At 41.4% G+C, this 20,469-nt stretch overlaps 1 protein-coding gene across 3 annotated transcripts; it reads left to right on the top strand.

Moving 5' to 3' along the window:
• Nucleotides 1-3,137: 3,137 nt before the first annotated feature.
• On the top strand, nucleotides 3,138-19,679 carry NUB1 (negative regulator of ubiquitin like proteins 1). Of its 3 annotated transcripts, none has more exons than XM_072854762.1 (15): nucleotides 3,138-3,156; nucleotides 6,450-6,567; nucleotides 6,651-6,812; nucleotides 8,875-8,933; nucleotides 9,526-9,596; nucleotides 10,476-10,658; nucleotides 12,172-12,260; nucleotides 13,657-13,763; nucleotides 14,653-14,839; nucleotides 15,199-15,306; nucleotides 15,480-15,632; nucleotides 16,577-16,723; nucleotides 17,004-17,099; nucleotides 17,840-18,032; nucleotides 18,980-19,679. In XM_072854762.1, exons 2-15 carry the CDS (start codon nucleotides 6,451-6,453, stop codon nucleotides 19,141-19,143), a joined length of 1,836 nt encoding a protein of 611 aa, XP_072710863.1. In that variant the 5' UTR covers nucleotides 3,138-3,156; nucleotide 6,450; the 3' UTR covers nucleotides 19,144-19,679. The 3 variants fall into 3 exon arrangements, with proteins under 3 accessions (XP_072710863.1, XP_072710865.1, XP_072710864.1); XM_072854764.1 differs by lacking the exon at nucleotides 3,138-3,156 and adding an exon at nucleotides 3,187-3,409; XM_072854763.1 differs by lacking the exon at nucleotides 3,138-3,156 and adding an exon at nucleotides 3,514-3,902.
• Nucleotides 19,680-20,469: the final 790 nt, after the last annotated feature.

Genomic DNA, 20,469 nt, shown 5'->3' with positions numbered 1-20,469 from the left:
CACCAGTGCCAAGTACAGGGGGACGATCACTTCCCTAGTCCTGCTGGCCACACTATTTCTGATACAAGCCAGGATGCCATTGGCCTTCTTGGCCACCTGGGCACACTGCTGGCTTATATCCAGCTGGCTGTAGACCAACACCCCCAGGTCCTTTTCCACCATGCAGCTTTCCAGCCACTCTTCCCCAAGCCTGTAGCGTTGCATGGGGTTGTTGTGGCCCAAGTGCAGGACCTGGCACTGAGCCTTGTTGAACCTCATACAGTTGACCTTGGCCCACCGATCCAGCCTGTCCAGGTCCCTCTGCAGAGCCTTCCCACCCTCAAGCAGATCAACACTCCTGCACAACTTGGTGTCGTCTGCAAACTTACTGAGGGTGCACTCAATCCCCTCATCCAGTTCATTGACAAAGATATTAAACAGGACTGGCCCCAATACTGAGCCCTGGGGAACAGCACTTGTGACCAGCCGCCAACTGGATTTAACTCCATTCACCACAACTCTTTGGGCCCAGCCATCCAGCCAGTTTTTCACTCAGCGAAGAGTACGCCCGTCCAAGCCATGAGCAGCCAGTTTCTCCAGGAGAATGCTGACATAGGTTTGGGAAGAGGTGTTCATTGTGATTGTTCAGGTTTTCTAGTGTTTTCAATTAACTGGCCTGCCCGGATTAGTTTCCAGCTCAGATGCTGATTTCTATTTCTGGGTAGGCATGAGACATGAATAATAAGAATCATAGCTACATTTTTTTTTTCTTCACAGTGGCTACAGTTTTTGAAGAAAGATTAGAAAGAAAAAAAAGATAAAACACAGATATGCATAATAGGTATAGATATAATAGGGAGAAAACACTAGATAACAACTAGCCCATATGAAACAAGAAACTACCTGGAGGATAATACTTAAAAAAATTCATTGTCCTTTGATATGTGGTATACGTTGGCTTTCTATTTACTTGTCTTGCTGATTTGTACTCCGGCCTATCACTATACCGGCATGTTAACTTTGTTATATCTCCAAGTCTGTAGACCACAAGAGAACCAAATAAAGCTAAAGGAATAACTGAAAGAAAAATCCCATGTTAGCAAGAGGCCACTATTAAAACTATTAAAAAATTAATTCACGATCATTTTACCTAGATACTTACAATGACACACTTGAAAACATTTCAGTGAATGCAACTTCAACTTTTAAATCTTTTAAATCAGTACCATAGAAAGTTTATAACCTTATCTAGCCACTTACCTACTCTATAAACCCTTTTGAACTAAATTAGTGATATTATTTTCTGCAAACACTTTTAAATTGATTTTAAAGTGCTCTGAATTAGTTATCTTAATTAAACACAGACCTTGAATACCTTGATTTAAAACTCAGTGCAGGTTTATGCATGGACTAAATAACTAACTCCTTTGTAAGCACTTTCATACAAACACTTTGTCCTTTCCTGAGCCTTCTCTAGCATATTACTGTGCTTTGTACTGACTGGAACTTATTTAGAAAAGGCATTTTGCCTTTGGAGAAGTCTTTCAGTTTCATTCCCAAGGACATTATGGAAGAACAATTTCAGTAAATTTTGATTTGTTAGTGGAGTAGTTTTAGTTATGAGAAAAGTTGCTATACTTACATTTCAAGAGAATGAAATATTACACAGGCACATTGTCTAATGAGAAAATTATTTTTTTCCTAAAGCAGCTGTAGTAAAAATGAAACAGGAAAACATGAGAAAAAATTGAAAACTTCAAATATGAGAAAGTCCCATTTCTCAACTGCGCCTCATTTTCAACGCCCTTTACTGTTAGCTTCTTCATGTTTGGAGATCATGGGACAGTAACTTTCATAACTCTGTTACCATAGCTTTCGCTAAGTTTCAAGCATTGAACTCGTCTTCTATAAAAGCAAGTTTACTCTTATCAGTAGGCAAACAACTTGACTGATTTATGCACATAGGGGAGCCTAGAATCCTGAAATTCTAGTTCAATGTCTTGTTCACAAGCTCATCATACCTGTTCCCACTTACAAAGCTGCAGTATGCAGCACCCCCACTTAGTCTGCGTGACTGCCTAAGGAAAATGTTTTACATAAGGACAGCCCTCCAGGCCCATCCATTCTGGAATAAATAATACTCCAGTGCAATGATTTCAGTCACACATCAGAGCAGTTAGAATGAAATCTCTTTGCTGCTGGGACAGCTAGTCACATTAAAGAATTAACCCACGAGTTAATTATTTCTGGTGTAGCCCATTAAAAGAACACTTGTGTCTTTTACAGGCCCCAAAAAGATCCCAGGAACAAGCCCCAACCCCTTGAGAGCCTTGCATACAAATACAACATTGATCAGTCTACATCATACAGCCAAATGTCTGTGTGGCTGCGTACCCTACTCCCACTCTTGGAGGGGGACTATTATGGGGACTAGAAGCGACGCTCCAGCACTATCTCAGCTGGAGGTGGTATCTAGTACCAGATTTTCCCCACACACCATGTATTCTTCCAGCCCAGTCTCTGAACCTAGGTTAAGTTTTAACTGCCCCACAACCAGGCAAGGACCTGCCCACCACCCCTGAAGGGGAAATACAAGCCCACACAGGAAAGCTCGCCCTGAACACTGCCCTCAAAGAACACAGCAAAAAATTACACATTGACCCTCCCTGGCACCTTTCACAGCACCTCGGCCTTTTGGGAAATGCTCCCTCTCAGCACTGACAGGAATTTCAGCCCCTTTTGCCTCACACATGGAGAGGCGGCAGCTGAGGGGTGGCTGCAGTGTGCTCAGCCTCCTGCAGGCCCCAACCCCTCTTGGAAAGGAGACTCGCTGAGGTAGCCAAGCACCTTGGGGACCCCCACCACCACGTCCCAGGGGACAAGCAAACCAGGCCGGGCTGTAAGACAGCTAGGGGACAGCAGCACCTGCTACTAAGCAACAGAAAACCAACAAAGGCCTCGCCTCCAAGTGAGGGCGGGCCGCTAACATGGCGGGCGGAGCGTGGCTTCAAACACGTGACGAGCGCCCGCGGCCCTCCCCTTGCCCTGGGCCTTCCGGGCTTCCGTAGGCACCTGCCCCTCCCCGACAATGAACGGCTGGTGTGACATGCGCGTAGGCCCCGCCCCTCGCGCCCATCCCACTTCCCGGAAGGTGGGCGGTGACTGGCGGGTGCGCAGGTAAGCGCGCGACAGCGCCCCGGGGGGCGGGGCTTGAACTTAGCCCCGCCCCCCGCCGCCCCGGCCGTTGCTCGGGGCCGAGGTGCCGCCCCAGCCGCTGCCGGCTCCGTCGCCTCAGGGAGGGCGGCCCCCGCCAGCCCCGGCGCTGGGCCTGTGACGGGGTTCGGGGCAGGGGGCAGCCGCTGCGCGAGGGCCCGAGCTCCCCTCAGAGACTGCCTGGGCCCCGAGGCCCGGCCTCCGCCGCGGGGCGCAGGTGGGTGCCCGAGGGCCGAGGCGGCGGGAGCCCCGTCCCGGCGCTGCGCCGGGGAGCACCCCTCCGCCCGCCCCCTCCCCGCCGTGCCTGCTCGGCCCGGCCGCCTCCCGCCTTGCGGTTTCCCGCTCAGAAGCGAGGGCTGGTTGCATCAGCTCCGCTGCCGCCATGGGAGGCTCCTGCTGCGGTTGCCCGGGTGCTCCCCGGGCGCGGTGTTTTGGAGGCGCCTAGAAAGGGCGGCGACTTCGTGGCCGTGCTTGAAGCCCCCTGGTGACACCGGTGGCCGAGGTGGTCTTGGCCCTGTCGTGGTAGGGGAGAGACTGTATGTGCCCTGGGGGAGGCCTAGGGCCTCCCCAGGACCCCAGGCTGGGAGTGGCAGCGTTCGGGTTTCCATCCTTCCGTTGAGCTGCTGGCTCCTGGGTTTTTTTGCACATGCTGCTGCTTCAGTCTCTTACTCCTCCTTTAGCCACGGCGGGATGTATCATAGTTGTGCCAGGTAGCTTTCCTCCTTGTTTTTAGGAAAAAATAATGTGTACTGCTTTATTAGTAAACTGCTCTCAGAATCCTCTGTTCTTTCCCTCAAAAGTTTGGCTGTTAAACCTTATTTCTGTAGTTGTTTTCTTTTATGTCATGTATTAAGACCAGCTGGCTTTAGAGGATAACATTTTAGTTACAAAAGCTCAGCCTGGCATTCAAAATGGCCTGTGGGAAATACCCCTGATTGTTTACTCAAACTCATTTTGAGAAAGTCCCTTGAAACTATTACTGAAAGTGAAATCATGTCAGGAGCACTTGTGGTGTTGGCTGATGGAAAAGTAAGTCTCAAATGTTTTTGCTAAGGATTTTCTTGCAATTTAGTTATGGTGAAATAGTAATATATGGTAAACATTAGAAGTGTTACATCTAAAATGGTAGCTTTTGTGGTCGTGAAAGCAAAAATTTTTTTTTAATAGAGGGTTGGAAAGAATAAGTTTAATTGGAGACTCCAGTGGTGTTTTCTGTTTTAATAGCTTAGTAAGAAATCACAAACTTATAAAACTATAAAAAGATGAATGACCAGTTTATAAATGCTACTCGTATTGACAATTCGTAGTCTGTGAAGCATACGTTGCAATTTTAGACTTTATCTGGATGCCTCAAAGCCATGGATATCTTTTTGTTTCTCAAGTTAAGTAGAATTATAGCTATAAAACGGTTCTTCAGCTTAACCTAAAAGTGGGAAAATGATGGTTACAGGTTGTTCATGAGAATTGCCTGGCATGTTTTGGAAAAGGGGGAAATTTGCGTTAATAACTTCAATGCAATCTTTTGAAAATTGAGCATGTTTGTTGCTTTCTGCTTTGTAAATGCTGTGTTTTGCCTTGGCCCTAAAGTAATAACAACAACATCATCATCATCCCAGCAAGAAAAAGAATGCATGGTTGTCTCTCCTAGTTTGGACAGACACTATGCAAATTATAGCAATCCAACAGGAAGGATTGTTAAACCATCCACTTGCTCAGTTAATCCTTCTGGCTCCTCTCTAGAAGAGACTATTGTCTTTGCAGTTCAAAGATTCTTTGTAGCTCACTAAAGCTGGGGTTGAGGTAAGGTTAACCAGTAAATTTACCACACATTTGATGTTTGCCTGCGTGTTTCTGCTCTCAAATAGTGTTTTTCTGAGCAAGGAACAGTTTTTGAGACTGAAAAAATGGATAGAAATGTTTCATTCTTCTGTCCCCTTTTCTCCTGAGAGCTATATGCTAATAAACAAGAATGAGAAAAGGAAACCACTCTGAAAGAAAAGTGAAACTGATTAATCAAATTTCAATGCCAACCTTAATGCATATATGCCAACATTTTAAATGCTTTTCTGTATAAATTAAAGGACATCTTCCATATGATTCCCAGTGTCCAAGAGCCAAAAGTCTCCCGTGCTTTAACATGCACATAGATTTTCTTTGGTTTTTGTCTGTTGAGGTCACTGCACCCACCTTTCATTGCGCTCTCTGCCTTCCCTATTGCTTGGGGTTTGTTTTTTATTTTTCAGGGACATGCTGATTCACTCGCAGAGGTTACTGCTTTGAGCTGAATAAGAATAACCTGTGGTGATGAATTCTGCCTAAACTCTTACCTGTGAGCCAGGGAGCTGCTCTGTTCAGCTCACTGTCATCTTCTCCCCAGTGCTGGGTACTTTAATGCCTGGTGCACATTTACAATACATGTCATCTCTGATCTCAGCCTCTGCATTTTATGTTGCTTGTGGCCTGTGTGCTTGTTCTAGCTTTGCAGTGGGAAGAGCATCTCGTGGACTATGAAAAGTGGCACCCTGCAATTCCATCTTTGTGAAACCAGGATTTTACAATACCATTTTATGATACTATTAAACTTGTTTGCTTGGCAAATGATTGAGATCAGGGAGGGGAGGTGTAGATCATTGTCTGCTCTTAGCTCTCTGCGCTCTAGCTGATCTCACTTTGCTGGAGAACTGTGAGCTTTGCCTTATGGTGGTCTCATGGTGGAGCTTGTGGTTCTGAGATGTTCCCTCCTGACACTTCTTTTCTGGCCTCTCAAAGGGAGCACTAATTCATGTTGAACTGTCCACTGGTGTAGAAAGGCTGTGGGAGAAGTAGGAAGGCAGAGGTACAGCAAGGACACGTTTTAGAGGGGGGGTGGGTTGAGCAGCCCTGTCCAGGGCAGGGCAGAAGAATTGAATCATGGATTTTGATGAATCGGCACCTTCTGCAGTTCCAGCTCACGTGAGGGGTCAGAAAGAGGTTTAATTTGTCTTGAATTGGCAAGGTCCAACACAGGGGGCTTCTGAATTATCCCTACTCCAAACCAGGTTTCACCTCCTTTCCAATTTTTTTATAATAATTTGGACTCAGGTTCCCCTTCCTACTAAAATGCATGGAATACATTTTATACTCAACTTTTTTGGCAGATTTCTGAAATGTCACTTAGACTTCTTTAAAAAGTACAATATTTTAGTACAGGAAAGCTATATTAAAAGATTGATTATTTTTCTTTCTTTTCCCTTCCAATTGTGTTTTTGTTTTAAAAGAATGGCGCAAAAGAAGTATTTAATAGCAAAACTGACAAGTTGCTTAAGAGAGGACAAAATTCAGCTATGGAAACCACCATATACAAATGAAAAAAAAGAAGCTGGTAAAGAGATGAAGGTAAATATTCTGAGTTGATGTTATGTGTCTTCCATGTCATACTGCTGGTGCATTTTTCCCAGTTTTTCTTGCTGTTTTCTTAGGAGCTTGTACAAAAATATTCATCCAAGCTGAATATCAATGAGGACGACACAGAGAATATGCTTGAAGAAATACGGTGTAAAGCAATTGAGCGTGGAACAGGAAATGAAAATTTTAAAGTGACTGGGATTGCGAGACTTGATATATATCTGCCTCGTAGAAAAGTAAGTGACATTGCAGAAAAGTCAGGATAAGTAGCTTTACTTTGGCCTTTTGAGTTCTAGATATTTATCTAATGCAAATATTTTCACTTAAACTTTTTCAGGTGTTTTTTGAGAGATCTGTGTTAGGTGTATAAAATATGGGGGCAGGGGGTGTTATGTAGGTACATTTCAGTTTCCCAGGTATGTGGGAATATCATGGCAAAGGAATATAATATTGGGAAATCTGTAATTGTCTTCCCTTTAGGATTTAATGAGAAATTATCTTTCAGTTAAGAAAAGTAAATTAGATTTAAGTGTCTGTCTAGTTCAGTTTGATTCCTTCTGATGTAACTGTTCAGATTAATAGTAAAGAGCAGATGTATTTTTTCAGCTGTAGAATACCTAAAGTTGAGTTACATATGAGTATCACTGTATTACCACAGCTTTTGTTTAAATGACAGCTTTAATTTAAAAAAAAAAAAAAAAAATCTCTTTAAGTCCAATAAGCAACTTGAACTTGGTGTCATCTTAGGCCGTGTATGGCTGATGACATTGAAAAGAACTCTTTTTTAGCTTTTAACCGTGGCATGTGGCAATGTTCTTACAGCGATGACATTATCCTCATGTAACTATTCCAGCCCAGGTAGCTAACTAAACTTACTTTACAATAGGTATGTCCAGTGTTTGAACTTGGAAATGAGAAGCAGGATTTTCTGTGATGGTACTCACCTCTTCTAAGTCAGTCTCCTAAAAGCTTCACAAAGATAGAACTGAATTAAGTCTTGCCCTTTTAAAGCCAGGCTTCAACCTCTTGTTTCACACATAAAATATGCCAGAATAATGATGTGAATCTAATTAAATCAGTGTCAGACTGGTCACCATACCAGATTCTGTGGCTACATCTACCCCCGTCAGCTAAACGCAGGTCGGGGATAGGCTGGCCACTGTTCGATGGACATCGATACTGGCAAGCTGTTAGCGTCGGCTCTGATGCAGTTTAGCCCAGGCCGCCTGGGATCCTGCCAAGCAATGCCCAGGCACAGTGTGAGGGCTGACATGGGCCAGGGACAGATCTCAAATGGCACTTTTGATACAGCTGCTCTGCTTTGAAGGTTGAGAGGATTCAACCATATGGATGTGAAGTGTGCTGTGCAGTTTGGTTACTGGACAGAGAGCAGGTCCTTGGTTAGGTTCTTACTAATACAAAGTCTCTCAACTGGGAATATTTCCCCCTTAAAAACAGTCTCTAGCAAGCACAACTATCTCCAATCGCTTCCTAGTTTTCATCATGTGCAGGAGCAGCACCTTCCCCAAAGCTATATGTCTTCATCCACTCTAACAGTGAAAGAGAAGTTGTTTATTTAGGTGCATTTAAAGGTTGTAGTCTTCTTATCAGCAACAGAAGTGAATGTTCACTCTGGAAAAGGGCAGAGGTTGGGGTTTGTTTTTTTTCTGAAGATGATCTTGGACAGTAACCTATACTTCAAAAGGATTTTTTTTTTACCCATTACTTACAAAAACACAACACAATCATAATTGTTCTCTCTCCCGTAGTGAAAAATAATTACCAGGGAATCTGATGGGCTAAAGGGTAGAGTGTGTTAAGTGATTGCCATGCTGTTAAAACAAACAAATATTTTCATAATTCCTCTTTACAATGCTACTGGGCATAGGGGAATTAAAAATTCCAGTTTATCTAATCTGGGACCAGAGACACTAATAGGAATTAATTATAACTTAGCCAGTCACAGGTGAGTGGCATAATTACAAAGCAGAGTTAAGATTGGAAGTGCATAATTAAATTAGTCAGTTTAAATTGTTTGGTTCTGAATTTAGATTTATCTAATTCTGAATCTTCTGCTGTTACAATGCTTATTTTTAGCACTGTATAGCAAGTACAAGACTCCCTACCTGGAAATTACTAATATGTATGCCCAACCATAACCCTGTTAACATGATTATTATTGGAAAAAGAAATTGTAGTTGTAGTAAAACAATTAATTAAGGAAATGTCCAAAGTATTTTGATATCATGCTTTTTTCCTTCCCTCCCCCTTTTCCCTCACCCAATATAATTACTACAGAGCAGAAAAATCCCACTGGAAACTAACTTGTTCATCACAGGCAAGGAGCTCAGATCACAGTAAGTATAATCACCCTTGGTTCTTCTCTAATGATAGCATACTGTCATACACTACTAAAAAAAAAAAGACAAACAGAGCACTATTTGTTCAATTTAAGCTTTTTCTTAGCAGGTATGTTTGTTGAGCATGTCTGAATAGGATGTCCAGTGTCCCTGTAGGGCAGTTCTTCATGTAAGAAGCTGCAGTTTAATAGGTAGAAAACAGGAAAGTTGCAACTGTGGAAGAAGATAGCTCTCTGTAAATCCCCAGCAAGTACCTGAAAAGGCACTAGTGATCGGTGTTCCAAATCTGTAACTAGGCAGGTCTTCTGAACAATGAACATGAGCTTCTCTTCCTTTTGTGTTTTTAAGCCTAATAAAATCAGATTCTTTTCTGTCTGTTTTGCTTTTTCCCTGTCTGTATCCCAGATTTTCCCTATATGGTATACAAAGCTTTTTCATGATGATGATTTTTTACTTCTAGCAGCCTTTTATAGCAAAAGTTTTAAGCCGGTTATGAGCATACTCATTTTGAAGTTTTATTGCTATTCTAACAGAAATATTGTATAGCCTTACAAATTTATATTCATGGTTGAAATTATTTATTTCACAGGATAGCACAGGAACATGCATTAAAAGAAAATGCTATCAAAATAATAATAAATAAGAAGCAACTTGACCTGGGTATGTATCTCTAGTTGAGTATACTTTTATGATAATTTTCTAGTTTACTGATTCTCGGAAGAAGAATTTCTTGCAACTCTGTTGATTTCAGAAATTCCCAAGGAATAGCAGTTATATTTGTCAGGCTCTGCTCTACAAGAAATGCAATAAATTATAATGATCGAAATTCTTAGATAGAATTAGAGCAATTATAGGAATCCTGTAATAAATGTTGAAAATCAGTTTTTCAAGTGTTGAAACACTGAAAATGCACATTTAAGAGAAACCCTAAATTTCCTCAAAACCCATATTGTATAACAGCACATTGAAAAACTTTTTGTAATGCTTTACGCATGTTCAACTTGTCAGACATGTTGTGGAAAGTGGTGACAACAGCTTTCTCATTATTGATGGCCATATTTATTTCCCTTAGAATGTGTCAGAATTAGAGCCATGGAATTGACAATAGGAACTCAGATTCTATTCCCAGTTCCTCTGTCCTGTTGTTATTGTGTTGTATGATCCTGGACATGTTGTTATTCCAGTTTTTGCCTGAAGATTGATTAACTGAAATAGAAACAATCACATTTTTTGAATGTTTTGAAAAAAGCAAGCAAAAACATACCAATCATTTAAAAAGCACTTTTAAGATGTAAGTCTGACTGTCATTTCTGAGTTTCCGCTGAATATGTCAGTAATTGGCAGCGGTTTTGATTGAGTTCTTGAGTCTAGTAATTACTGTAGTTCTTCAGTACAGTACGAGTAAGGCAAGGGGCTGTTCAGGTTGTTTTGTTTGTGGGTGTTTTTTACCCCCCCCCCCCCAAATGGCAGTACAATGTAAAATGGTCTCTCTTCACAAATAGAGCATTTGGATTGTATTCATCATACTCTATTTTGCAGGTAAAACCCTTGAAGACCAGGGTGTAACACACAATGCAAAAGTGATGGTACTTCAACTGGAACAGAGTGATGAGGAAACTAAAAGAAAAGTTCAGGAAGAAGAACTTCAATGCAAGAAAGAAAAAGAAATAAATGACAAGATGCAAAGAACTAAGAAGGGTTTGGAAATTCTAGCAGAGAGAGGTAAGGGGGGTTGTTGGGGGTTTTTTTTTATGGAGTGGGGGGAGATGGGTGTTCATTAATTCTTGCCCATCAAAAATTATCTTCTCAGTGGACTTTCAACATAGAAGAGTGCCTGTACCATGGCTGGATTTCAGTTTATACTTTTCTAGGTTTCTACCTACTTGAAAACTGGATTTTAAGTTGACTAAAACTTCCTCTTCTACTCTAACTTTTCTTACACAACTAGAATGCTAGAAAACATCTGGTACTTTGAGAAGGATATAATATGAATCAATTATTATTTAATTGGCACTTGACAGTTAAGGGACTGATGACTCTTGAACAGGCTTTAAATTTCTTGTAGACATGAGCACAGTGGAATAATGTATTATAAGTCATTACACACTCTTTTGTAGTTTACCTTGGATATGGCTGTGTGTAACCATGGTTTCATTGTGCAGAACAGCTCACTTGTCAGTCTCATCTGTAACATGGCTCTTCTGTTGTCATTGCATTTGATGTTGATTGCTGGCAACTGTGGATTAAGTTAAAGGGATATAGTCAATTTAACAGTACTCATTTTTCAAAATGAGGTTGTGTTTGAGAATTGCATTGCTAGATGGTGAGTTTAAATCACTTCTCTATTTTATTGTTTCAAAAATCCACAAACAAGAAACTGTGAAACTGAGTATGTAATGGATTCCTGCCAAATGCAAAAATACCTGAACAAAGCTTCTTTTAACAGTCAGTGACAGCCTGTTTCTTACCATAATATCAGATTTTGAACAAATGGAGGAAGTGATTCCTTTTATGGATTTAAGGGGTAATTTCGACCCCAGTCCTTGAATCCTGTATAGGGCCTCTTCAAGGTGTTTACCGCTGTCAGTTACAGCACAATGCCATAGAGTGGAGTCCCTAATGGGCTCACAGGCTGAAGGTTCTGTGTGAAGTGTAGAAAGGATTTAACAACCCTTTTGTTTCATCTTGAGAAAAATTGCAGGGCAGAAGCTTTTAATCTCAGCAAACTCCTGCTCAACTTTTTTGTTTACAGGAAAAGCATCTTTTCATTTTAAATCAGATGGAAGTGAAAACAAAATTCATAGTTTGGTTATAAGCATTAAAGATGTGGGGAAAGAAAAATACTGAGCTGTATATTTTTTTTTTCAGTTTTATCAGCTGTGCTCAGTTGTGTTTTTCTTTATATTCTATGCTTTATTTGATAAAGCATTTCAAATGTTACATTGTGTAAAGTGTAGGTGTTTTGTCTTCTGCAAATAATTCTTTACAATTCATGTAACTTTTAACGTTGTGTCTAAATTTCTGGCTGAACAGGGCCTTTTCCTTAGTGACCTTTCTAAAAGTTCCTCATGCTTGTCTGATCAGGGCCATTTTTGGTAGGTCTGTCCAAAACACAGATGCAGCCTTTATTTGTAATTCTGATTTTTTTGTTTGTTGTTTGTTTGCTTTTTTGTTTAACCGTGTACTTTGTTGAAGGTGGTACTTAAAATTTAAACTGCTTTTTCTTATCTTTCAGAGGAGTACTTGGATCCAGATTCTGTTCCGTACCTAGATATAGCTAATCAGACTGGAAGGTCAATTGAGATTCCTCCTCAAGCTAAAAAAGTAGGTTAAAGTATCTTACAAAGCTACTAAGACAGCTTTTTAAAGCTTGATTTGTGAAGCATTTCAAATATGAGATTGAAATACAGTCAGACTTTTTTGGGATGTAACCCTGGGTCCAGTAGATGTTTGCTTAATAGAAACAATTTTGAAATAAAATTAAAGCAGAACTCTACAACTGGGAATGCTTCAGTCATCTGGAGACAGACCTCTGTTTGCTGATCTAATTGCAGGTCTAATCTTGCACCGACCCCTGTGTGGTCCATATCTTATTTTTAAGATGAGCTTTAACTTTGTTATATCCTAGCACTCATGTTAGATTTTGGGTGCCCTAGAACAACATGAAAATAACTTGTTCATTAGGCCTCCACTTCAGTTGGAAACTTGATGAGCCTCTCAATGGGACTCTTAAAGTAGTTTTCAGATCTTTTGCACTGTGACCCCTCTCAAATTTAAATTCGTGCACCATTCAAGAAAGTACCAGATTCTCAACTGAAAATATCTTTGGGTGCATGGATTGAATTACAGTAGGAGTGACATATCTGATGTTGGCTGCTGAAGCAGAAGAATAGGAATAGATGCTATATTTTTAAGATTGCTGGATTTTCTGAAGATAAATAAAAATCTTTACAAATACTTGGAATTACACCCTGTAACAAAAAAAATACCTCAGGAAGAAATGAGCAGGCCCCAACGTGTGCTAACTGCTGCCCTAGCCTCTTCTGAGGCAATCCTGTGTTTTCTGCATCATCTGGAGTTTCTGGATGACGGGAATAACAACTGTCCATTCTCACAGCGCACACTGTTCTGATGAAGTGCTGAAAGTAGTAATTCACCTGAAGAGTTAAAGCATCAAATGTTCAAGTGCACAAGATTTCATCAGTATTGAACGTGGGTGAGAAGAAATACTGCAGGTTGTTTCTATCCAGAAATATTATTTACATTTCCATTTGTCATACTGCAGGAACTAGAGTGTTTTTGTGCCACATTCAAAACCCAATTTTCAGTTCTGAGGTTTTGTAGGAGGTGAATCGTTAGGTTCTACAAGATGGTTGTAATAGCAAAGCCAAACAAATTTGGTGCTGTTAGGAAGTGTAGCACCCAGAGAAATGCTTAGCTTTTTATCACTTATTATTGAAAATCTATCTAGGGTTGCATTCTTAAACTTGGTGCAACATTTCATGTGACAGTAACATTCACTGCTTTTAAGTAGACAATATTTAACATTAGCAGATGACAGAAAAGTATGAAGTGATGTGAAATAGTACCGCTCTTACAGAACTGATACAGTGATATTCTCCTAGGAAGAACAAGGGCTCTGATGGATTACCTAGATATTTCTTTTTAGTTGTATGAGTTGGGGAGGTGCAAAAAAAAAGTCTCAATCTGTTTTTTCTAGGCACTTGTGCTGGCAATGGGTTATCATGAGAAGGGCAGAGCATTAATGAAGAAGAAAGAATATGAAATAGCGCTGCCATATTTGTTGGATGCTGATAAACACTTCTGGTAAGAACCTTTTTGAGTCCTTGTGTCTCTTTCCTTTACTGTCAACCAAATACAGGAACGGTATTAGCTCTACCTGTGCATATAAATCGGGGCCTGTTTTGCCTGGGATTACTTCGCACCCCCTCTGCAGATGGGAAACAGCAAAGGCTTTGACTTGCAGTGACAGAGCTTCACTGCAAGTGGCTTCACGTAGAACAGCTGAAACAGATACTGCCACTGGGCAATTTAATCTTTCATATCAGCATAAACAGAAACTGTCGATATTCAGGTACTGGGCTGTAAATTGCATTAGTGTGAGAGACAGTTACAGATACTCTTGCAATTGCTCCTGTGAAGTAGTAATTTCTTGTAACAGGTGGAGCCAATAGCTGAGGTCAGTAATGATTTCTGCAGGTAAAGGGTTTCTGCAGGTAAACTACTTTCCTGTCAGCAGTCAGAGCCCTGAATTGCTCTTTTGAGATCCCCAAAAGTAGTATTGTCCCCATCTGTTTCTCATCTGTATGCCCATGCAAGGAGATGGGCACAGGACTCGGCATGTTCACGTGCACTAAGACGGTTTCTCGGTCCTCTCAAAGATTATGCAGGTTTTAATTCCGTTCTGCTTTTAAAGAGATGCTGTCTTAAATGGTAACAAAATGACTACTGTAATTCTTTGGGATGTAGTGTTATCATTAGTGCCCCATGTATTAGTGAATGTGATGGGAGATCAGTGCTTTATTAAAGTTCCACTGACATCAGTTTGCTACATCAGAGTGTGTGCTTTCTCAAATATGTGAGTATGCATATTTCTGGCATGTTGTTACATTCTATTTCTAGCATATTTCTAGCATGTTGTGAAAAACATAAACAACCTCTCCCAAAAAAACAAAGTAATTGTTTTATTTTCCAGTGAGTGTAGCACAGAACTGCTGAATACTGTTGATAATTACGCAGTACTGCAGCTGGATATAGTGTGGTGCTACTTCCGCCTGGAGCAGCTGGACTGCCTGGATGATGCAGAGAAAAAGCTGTCCACAGCACACAGATGCTTCCAGAGGTGCTATGGGGAGAACCATGAAAGACTTATTGATATCAAAGTATGCTGGTTTTGATTTAATTAGGGTGGCTTTCTTTTCTCCACGTGTATTCAGTTATTGTTCAAGTATTACAAGACTGACTTTTAGAAGTTTAACGTTTTCTCGTGCCTCCTCAGCCTGTGATCTAGTTCTGTAATTGTCAGCGTAGTGAAAGCATTGGACCTGACACAAAGGTCATGGCAAATGTGTTTATATGCACAGACATCATCAGTTTTACATGTGATACTTATCAGCATACTAAGTGTCACATTAGTGACTATGTTATCTTTAAACGTGTAAAGTGTTCTATTGATAATGAATTGATGTTCTACCATATGCTTCTACCCATGTGCCCCTTCCTTGCTTAAACAATTCTTCAGGGAAGCTATGGTCGTGAGAAGGTTTTATTTCTACGGCTTTACCTCCTTCAAGGGATAGGACACTATCACAGTGGCAGAGAAAAGGAGGCTGCCGAGTATATTCAGAAGGTAAGACACCATTAGGTAAAACTTTTGAGTCGTTCACACTAGCTCCTGTCTTTGGGCTCTGCCTTGCACCTTCTCCCTGTTCTTTGCTTACTCAGAAAAATGGGGAGACTTTTTTTTTCATTTGTATGTTAGCGACAGTGTAAGTAGTACCATTCTGTTCTTTCTGTATACAGGCATCTCGTTTATATGAAGAGCTGTCCATAGATCCTGATAAAGTTTATCGCCTGTCACTCCTGGGATTCTCTGAACAGGAAGCTCGCCTTGCCCTGCGAGCATGCCATGGGAATGTGGAGCATGCTGCCAATCTTATCACCAACAGGAGAGAGGTATGGTGCAGTGAAAGTATTAAATCAAGGATCATATTAGTTGGGGTGTCCATAAGATCATGTTTTGTGTGACCAGCACAACGTGGTGCTAAATTAAGGACTTGGATTACCCTGCTTTGGTTGTGTAACTAACAGTTTAACATCTGTTGCCACAAGTTTGAAACCAAAACTTAATACAATAAGCAAAGCTCTGTCCCAAAACAGATGGGATGAGAGTGCCAAAGATCTGTGGTTGTACCACAGAAGCGCATAGGAAGACTTTGCACCAGTGTTTGCTAGTCAGCAATGCTCTGTACGGGAACAAGACCACTATGATCAAGCTGCCGCTCCTGGGCTTGGCTGGTCTGAAAGACAGGAGGCTGCACAATAAAGTGCTACGAGGGCAACCATCACGCTACACTGTATTATAGCTTTGGACTTGGAAGATCCAGGAGGGGAGAAGGATTTTTTTGTGCTGAAGTGAAGGAAGCTAAAGTGAAGTGAAGACAGTGTTGTCCAGATCTGAAGTGCCTGAAGTTGCCTTTGGTAAGCTGAGGTAGCAATTCTAGACTTCAGTCAGTGAAATGTGGACGGAGAAGGGCTGAACAGAACTCCTCGGCTACATGCCCAGTTCTGACTGTATGTCCTTGGCAAGTCTTGTCTACAGGCCCATCTGCCAAACGGGTTTATCGCTTACCACACAGGGCCTATAATAGCTGTGATAGCATAAGATCCGATCTGCAGAGACTGCGGAGCGGAAGTATGGCAACAGTGCTAGCTCATGGAAATGCAACTTTATTTAGTAACGAGTGTCTGGCAGCACAGTCTGTATTTAAAAAAAAAAAACAACCTTTTCTTCAAGAGATTCAAACTCGAAGAAGTAAATCCAAGAAAGCCTCTATGCACAGGGGAAGGCTGAAGCATTCCCATGCACAGTGAGCTTTGTAATGGCTGTGTTCTTGCAGGAAAAGGCACAGATAAAGAGGGAGGAGAGAGCTAAAAGAAGGCAGCGACTGGAAGACATAAACACCTTGAAAAGTATGGGCTATTCAGAGAGAGCTGCTCAAGTAGCTCTTCATAATACACAAGGAAACCTGGACCAAGCCTTTAAGGTAAGTGATTTTCAGGCATAGTACTTTTGTACAAAAAAAACTTGTTTGCTTTTTTTATTTATTGTGTAGCAGATTCTTATTTTCTGTAGTCTATATTCGTTAGTTCATAGCTACCTTCTCTGAACTCTAATGACTGAACTTCTGCTTCCTGACCCAATGAATCAGGTATCATTTAAGTTGTCTGAGGCTTGCTTATATCAACTATTGGGCTAAATGCATATCCATACTGAGGACTATTATATTTCTATTGCTCTATTCTGATCCCTCTGTTTTATTGTAGTTTATTCTTGACAATCCAGAGTTATTGTTGGAAGATGATGATGATGATCCTGTGGCCATGGACCAGTTTCAGGTTTCCCAGGAAAGTATTGATCAAGTAAGTTAAACCTTTTGCTTTCTTAGGAGTTGGTTGTCTTGTTTCTGAATTATGCCTTCAAACACACCAGATCTTCCTTAAGCAAAGCTGTACAAATTTTCTTTGACCCATGTCACAAGCTGTCACACTTCCACTGTCTGGCATCTGGTCTTCACGGTGAAGTCACAGGCTAAAATGTAAACTGTGTGTACTTCCTGCCCATTACACCAACCTGTCACACACAGATGCGGAGCAAAGTGTGTGCACTCTAATGCTCTATCCCAAAAAAAGACAGCAAGCGAGAAATTAATTCAAGTCTCTAAACATTGCAGTACATGAGGCAAAGAGTTGGAATGTGTCTTTCTCATCATAGGCCGTCTGAAAAGCTCTTCAGTAGTTAGCATGGCTACATAATCAGTGTCGGATAGGCAAGAAAACTATTGCCCAGAAAAAGTAAATAGTACGTGCACCCTCCTGATATGCTGGAATCCTTTGAAGTTTCCTTTTGAAAAACAGAAAAAGAATTGGTCTGATATAAACAAGAGGCTCTTGATTCTGCTCAACATCCCCATTCCTCTAATAGGTCATTGCCTTGTTGTGAACTGTTCCAGTAAACCAGAGTCAGTGTCCTGGAATTCCTGGCATGCAGTGCTTTCCTCTGTGCAAGAGGAATGACTGTCAGATTCCTGTCAGACCCTGGTGCTGGATTAACTTGGGTTTCTCCAGATTTTTTTTTTATTTTTTTTTCCCCCCTCCTGTAGCTGATGTATATGGGTTTCAGCCGTGAGTCGGCAGAGCAAGCTTTAAAGGTCTTTAAAGGCAACATCCACTTAGCTTCCCAAACCCTTGCTCATTATGGGGGAGTTCTTCCTGCTTCACTGCAGCTGTCTCCAGAAGCGTCCAGTCCATCAGAAGAATCGGCTTCATCAAAAGACTCGCCCACAGAGTCTGCAGGTAAGCAATGCTGCGTACAGCAGGCAGAGGAGAGGGAAGGGGGAAGGCTGTTCTTCGGGCTTTTGTACAGAACAATTAAGCAATTTCTGCTTAAATACTGGTAGAGGGCCTTGAGTAATGCCCCAGGCTACTTTTATTAGGAACATAGTCTCAGGCAAGGCAACCATTACCCCAGATAAGCTATAGTCCCGGCAATCAGTGACACAGAACCATAAGGGATACGCATCAGCTGTAGGCAGCGCATAAGACGGATGCATCCCAGAAGAAAGGGGTAACCTTCAGAGGCTTCCTGGGAAGGGTGAAGAGGAAGTGGCTGCTGAGCGGGCTATGGCTTTGGCACACCACGCTGTGGGCCTTGGGTGCCTGTGTCCTCACTTCCCCAGTGAGGAACACATGGCCCTCTCTAGCCTACAAGCAATTTTAGCTTCTCCCATCTAATTGTACTCACTCCCACCAGTTCCCTTAAACAAACCAACCTCTCCCTGCCTGTACTCTTTCAGAGAGCAAGTACTAAGTTGCCAGAGCACGTTCCCTGGACCTACCACTGATAATGATGATTTTTTGGCTTGCTAATATCTGGGTTCTGACCGCTAGGAAGTTTATTCCAAATCTGTGCTATACAGTCAGCTGATTTGACCACATACTCCTTCCTCGTGTCCCTTGTGTGGTAGAACTATAATTGATACTCGCCATTTAGCAAAGAGGAAACTTGCACATACTCTTTCTCTCTTCCGTTACCTGTCAGAGCTGAGTGATCCCTGTTGTACAACTAAGGGCTTTCCTACAGCTTTAAATAATGGGGAAAAAAGTGCCATCCTGCAATATCCTTTGCAGAGCTACTTTAACTGAGGTGGTTTTACAGTAAGAGACTCGCAGAGCAGTCGTGCAGATGAAAGAGGGAAAGTACCAGCTTAGCTGAATTCACTGCTGCTTTTCTTTGTTGGAAGGATCTTCTAGTTCACCCACAGATGAAGACATGGAGACTGATGCAGTCAATGAAATCCTGGAGGATATTCCTGAACATGAAGAGGATTATCTGGATTTAACACTGGAGGAAGAGGAACAGATCATTCATGAATACTTATCCTATATACAAGTACCACAGCATTAAATCCCATTACATCTACTTCAGTTATATGTATTTACCTTGACAAATTGAGTTTGGATTATAAATGCACCTTCAGCTTATCTTTTACTAAATGCCTTGAATTCAGTTCAGCTATAGGTGGAACACTTAATTCCTGCTTATTTATAAATCTGCTTAAAGCCTACATTTGTGATACATTGTAATTTATTGTCATAGCAGAAAAATAGAAACATTTATTTTCAGAAGAAAATTTAATAGAACTAAACTATATTTTTATTGTGAAATAAGTTAATTCACTTAGTATTCAAGTAAAGAAGCATTTCTATACCATTTTAAAATACCAGCTTTAAAAAAAAAAAGTGAGTTTGAAAATCAGAAACCTAGCTCCTGAGGTTATAGTGGTATCAGCTTGCAAACTGTTCTCCTTTTCTTCTGAAAGATTTCTAAGAGTCATTTATGTATCTGTTGTGCATGGATTTATACTGTGTTCCGCTTGTCACTTCGTGCGGGTGTTACACAGGCAATAAAGGTAACTATGTGCTGCTTCTGTTTTTTAGTAAGAGTCGTCTATGCTTTGGTTTTAAAAACCAGTAGGAACTACCTGGCAGGGCCGTGTCCCATCAGACCCCAGTGACCTGCGTAGTGGTATTTCCTTTTGTAACTAAATAACCAGTTTTCCTAAGCAGCTTCTCTTCACCTCTTGCAGGTGTGTGGCTTAAGATTGATGGATTTCATGGGGACTACAAGATTTTCTTTAGTCAGCTGTTGAACAAAACTTGGCTCGGGCACTGTCTAAATAGTTGTACCCAGCTTCAGCATTCTAGAGGAATATTTGGGGGTCTTTTAGTGTGTTTTGTAACATGCTGTTTTCTGCTGTGTAAGCACTCCTCTTCCCCAGGGACAGAAATTCCCCCACTTGTCAGCTTTTCTTAAAACTGGTTTATTTGCTTTCTGTAACTTCAGTCTCGCGGTAGAGGGAGCTCATGCCCCGTCTGCTCCAGGCGCAGTGCTGGAGCTGGTGGCAACAGGGGAACTGGCGGTGATCTCTGCTTAGAGCGAGGTCTAACAGTAGCTGCTGGAAAATGAACCGTCTGTGTGGTGACAGTTTATTCTTACCCAGCATTTATCAGTGGGGAAATGAGGGCTTGAACTGCTGTTAGGGCAAACATGCTAGTGGAGAAAGCAGAGCTTTGGCCTGCAAAATGACTGTGCGGCTCTACGGGATGGACTTAATAGGCTTCAGCAATGGATTTTTTTTTTTCCTGGCTACCTTAGCCAAGGATGGCAAAAAGCAGGCAGTGATAACACTGTTAAGGAATTATTTGTATTTCATACTTCTCCATCAAGACA

The sequence above is a fragment of the Ciconia boyciana genome, chromosome 2, assembly GCF_034638445.1.
Source record: "Ciconia boyciana chromosome 2, ASM3463844v1, whole genome shotgun sequence".
NCBI classification, from domain to species: Eukaryota; Metazoa; Chordata; class Aves; order Ciconiiformes; family Ciconiidae; genus Ciconia; species Ciconia boyciana.
The sequence above is the reverse complement of the archived record's forward strand: the minus strand, read 5'-3'. Positions and strand labels throughout refer to the sequence as shown.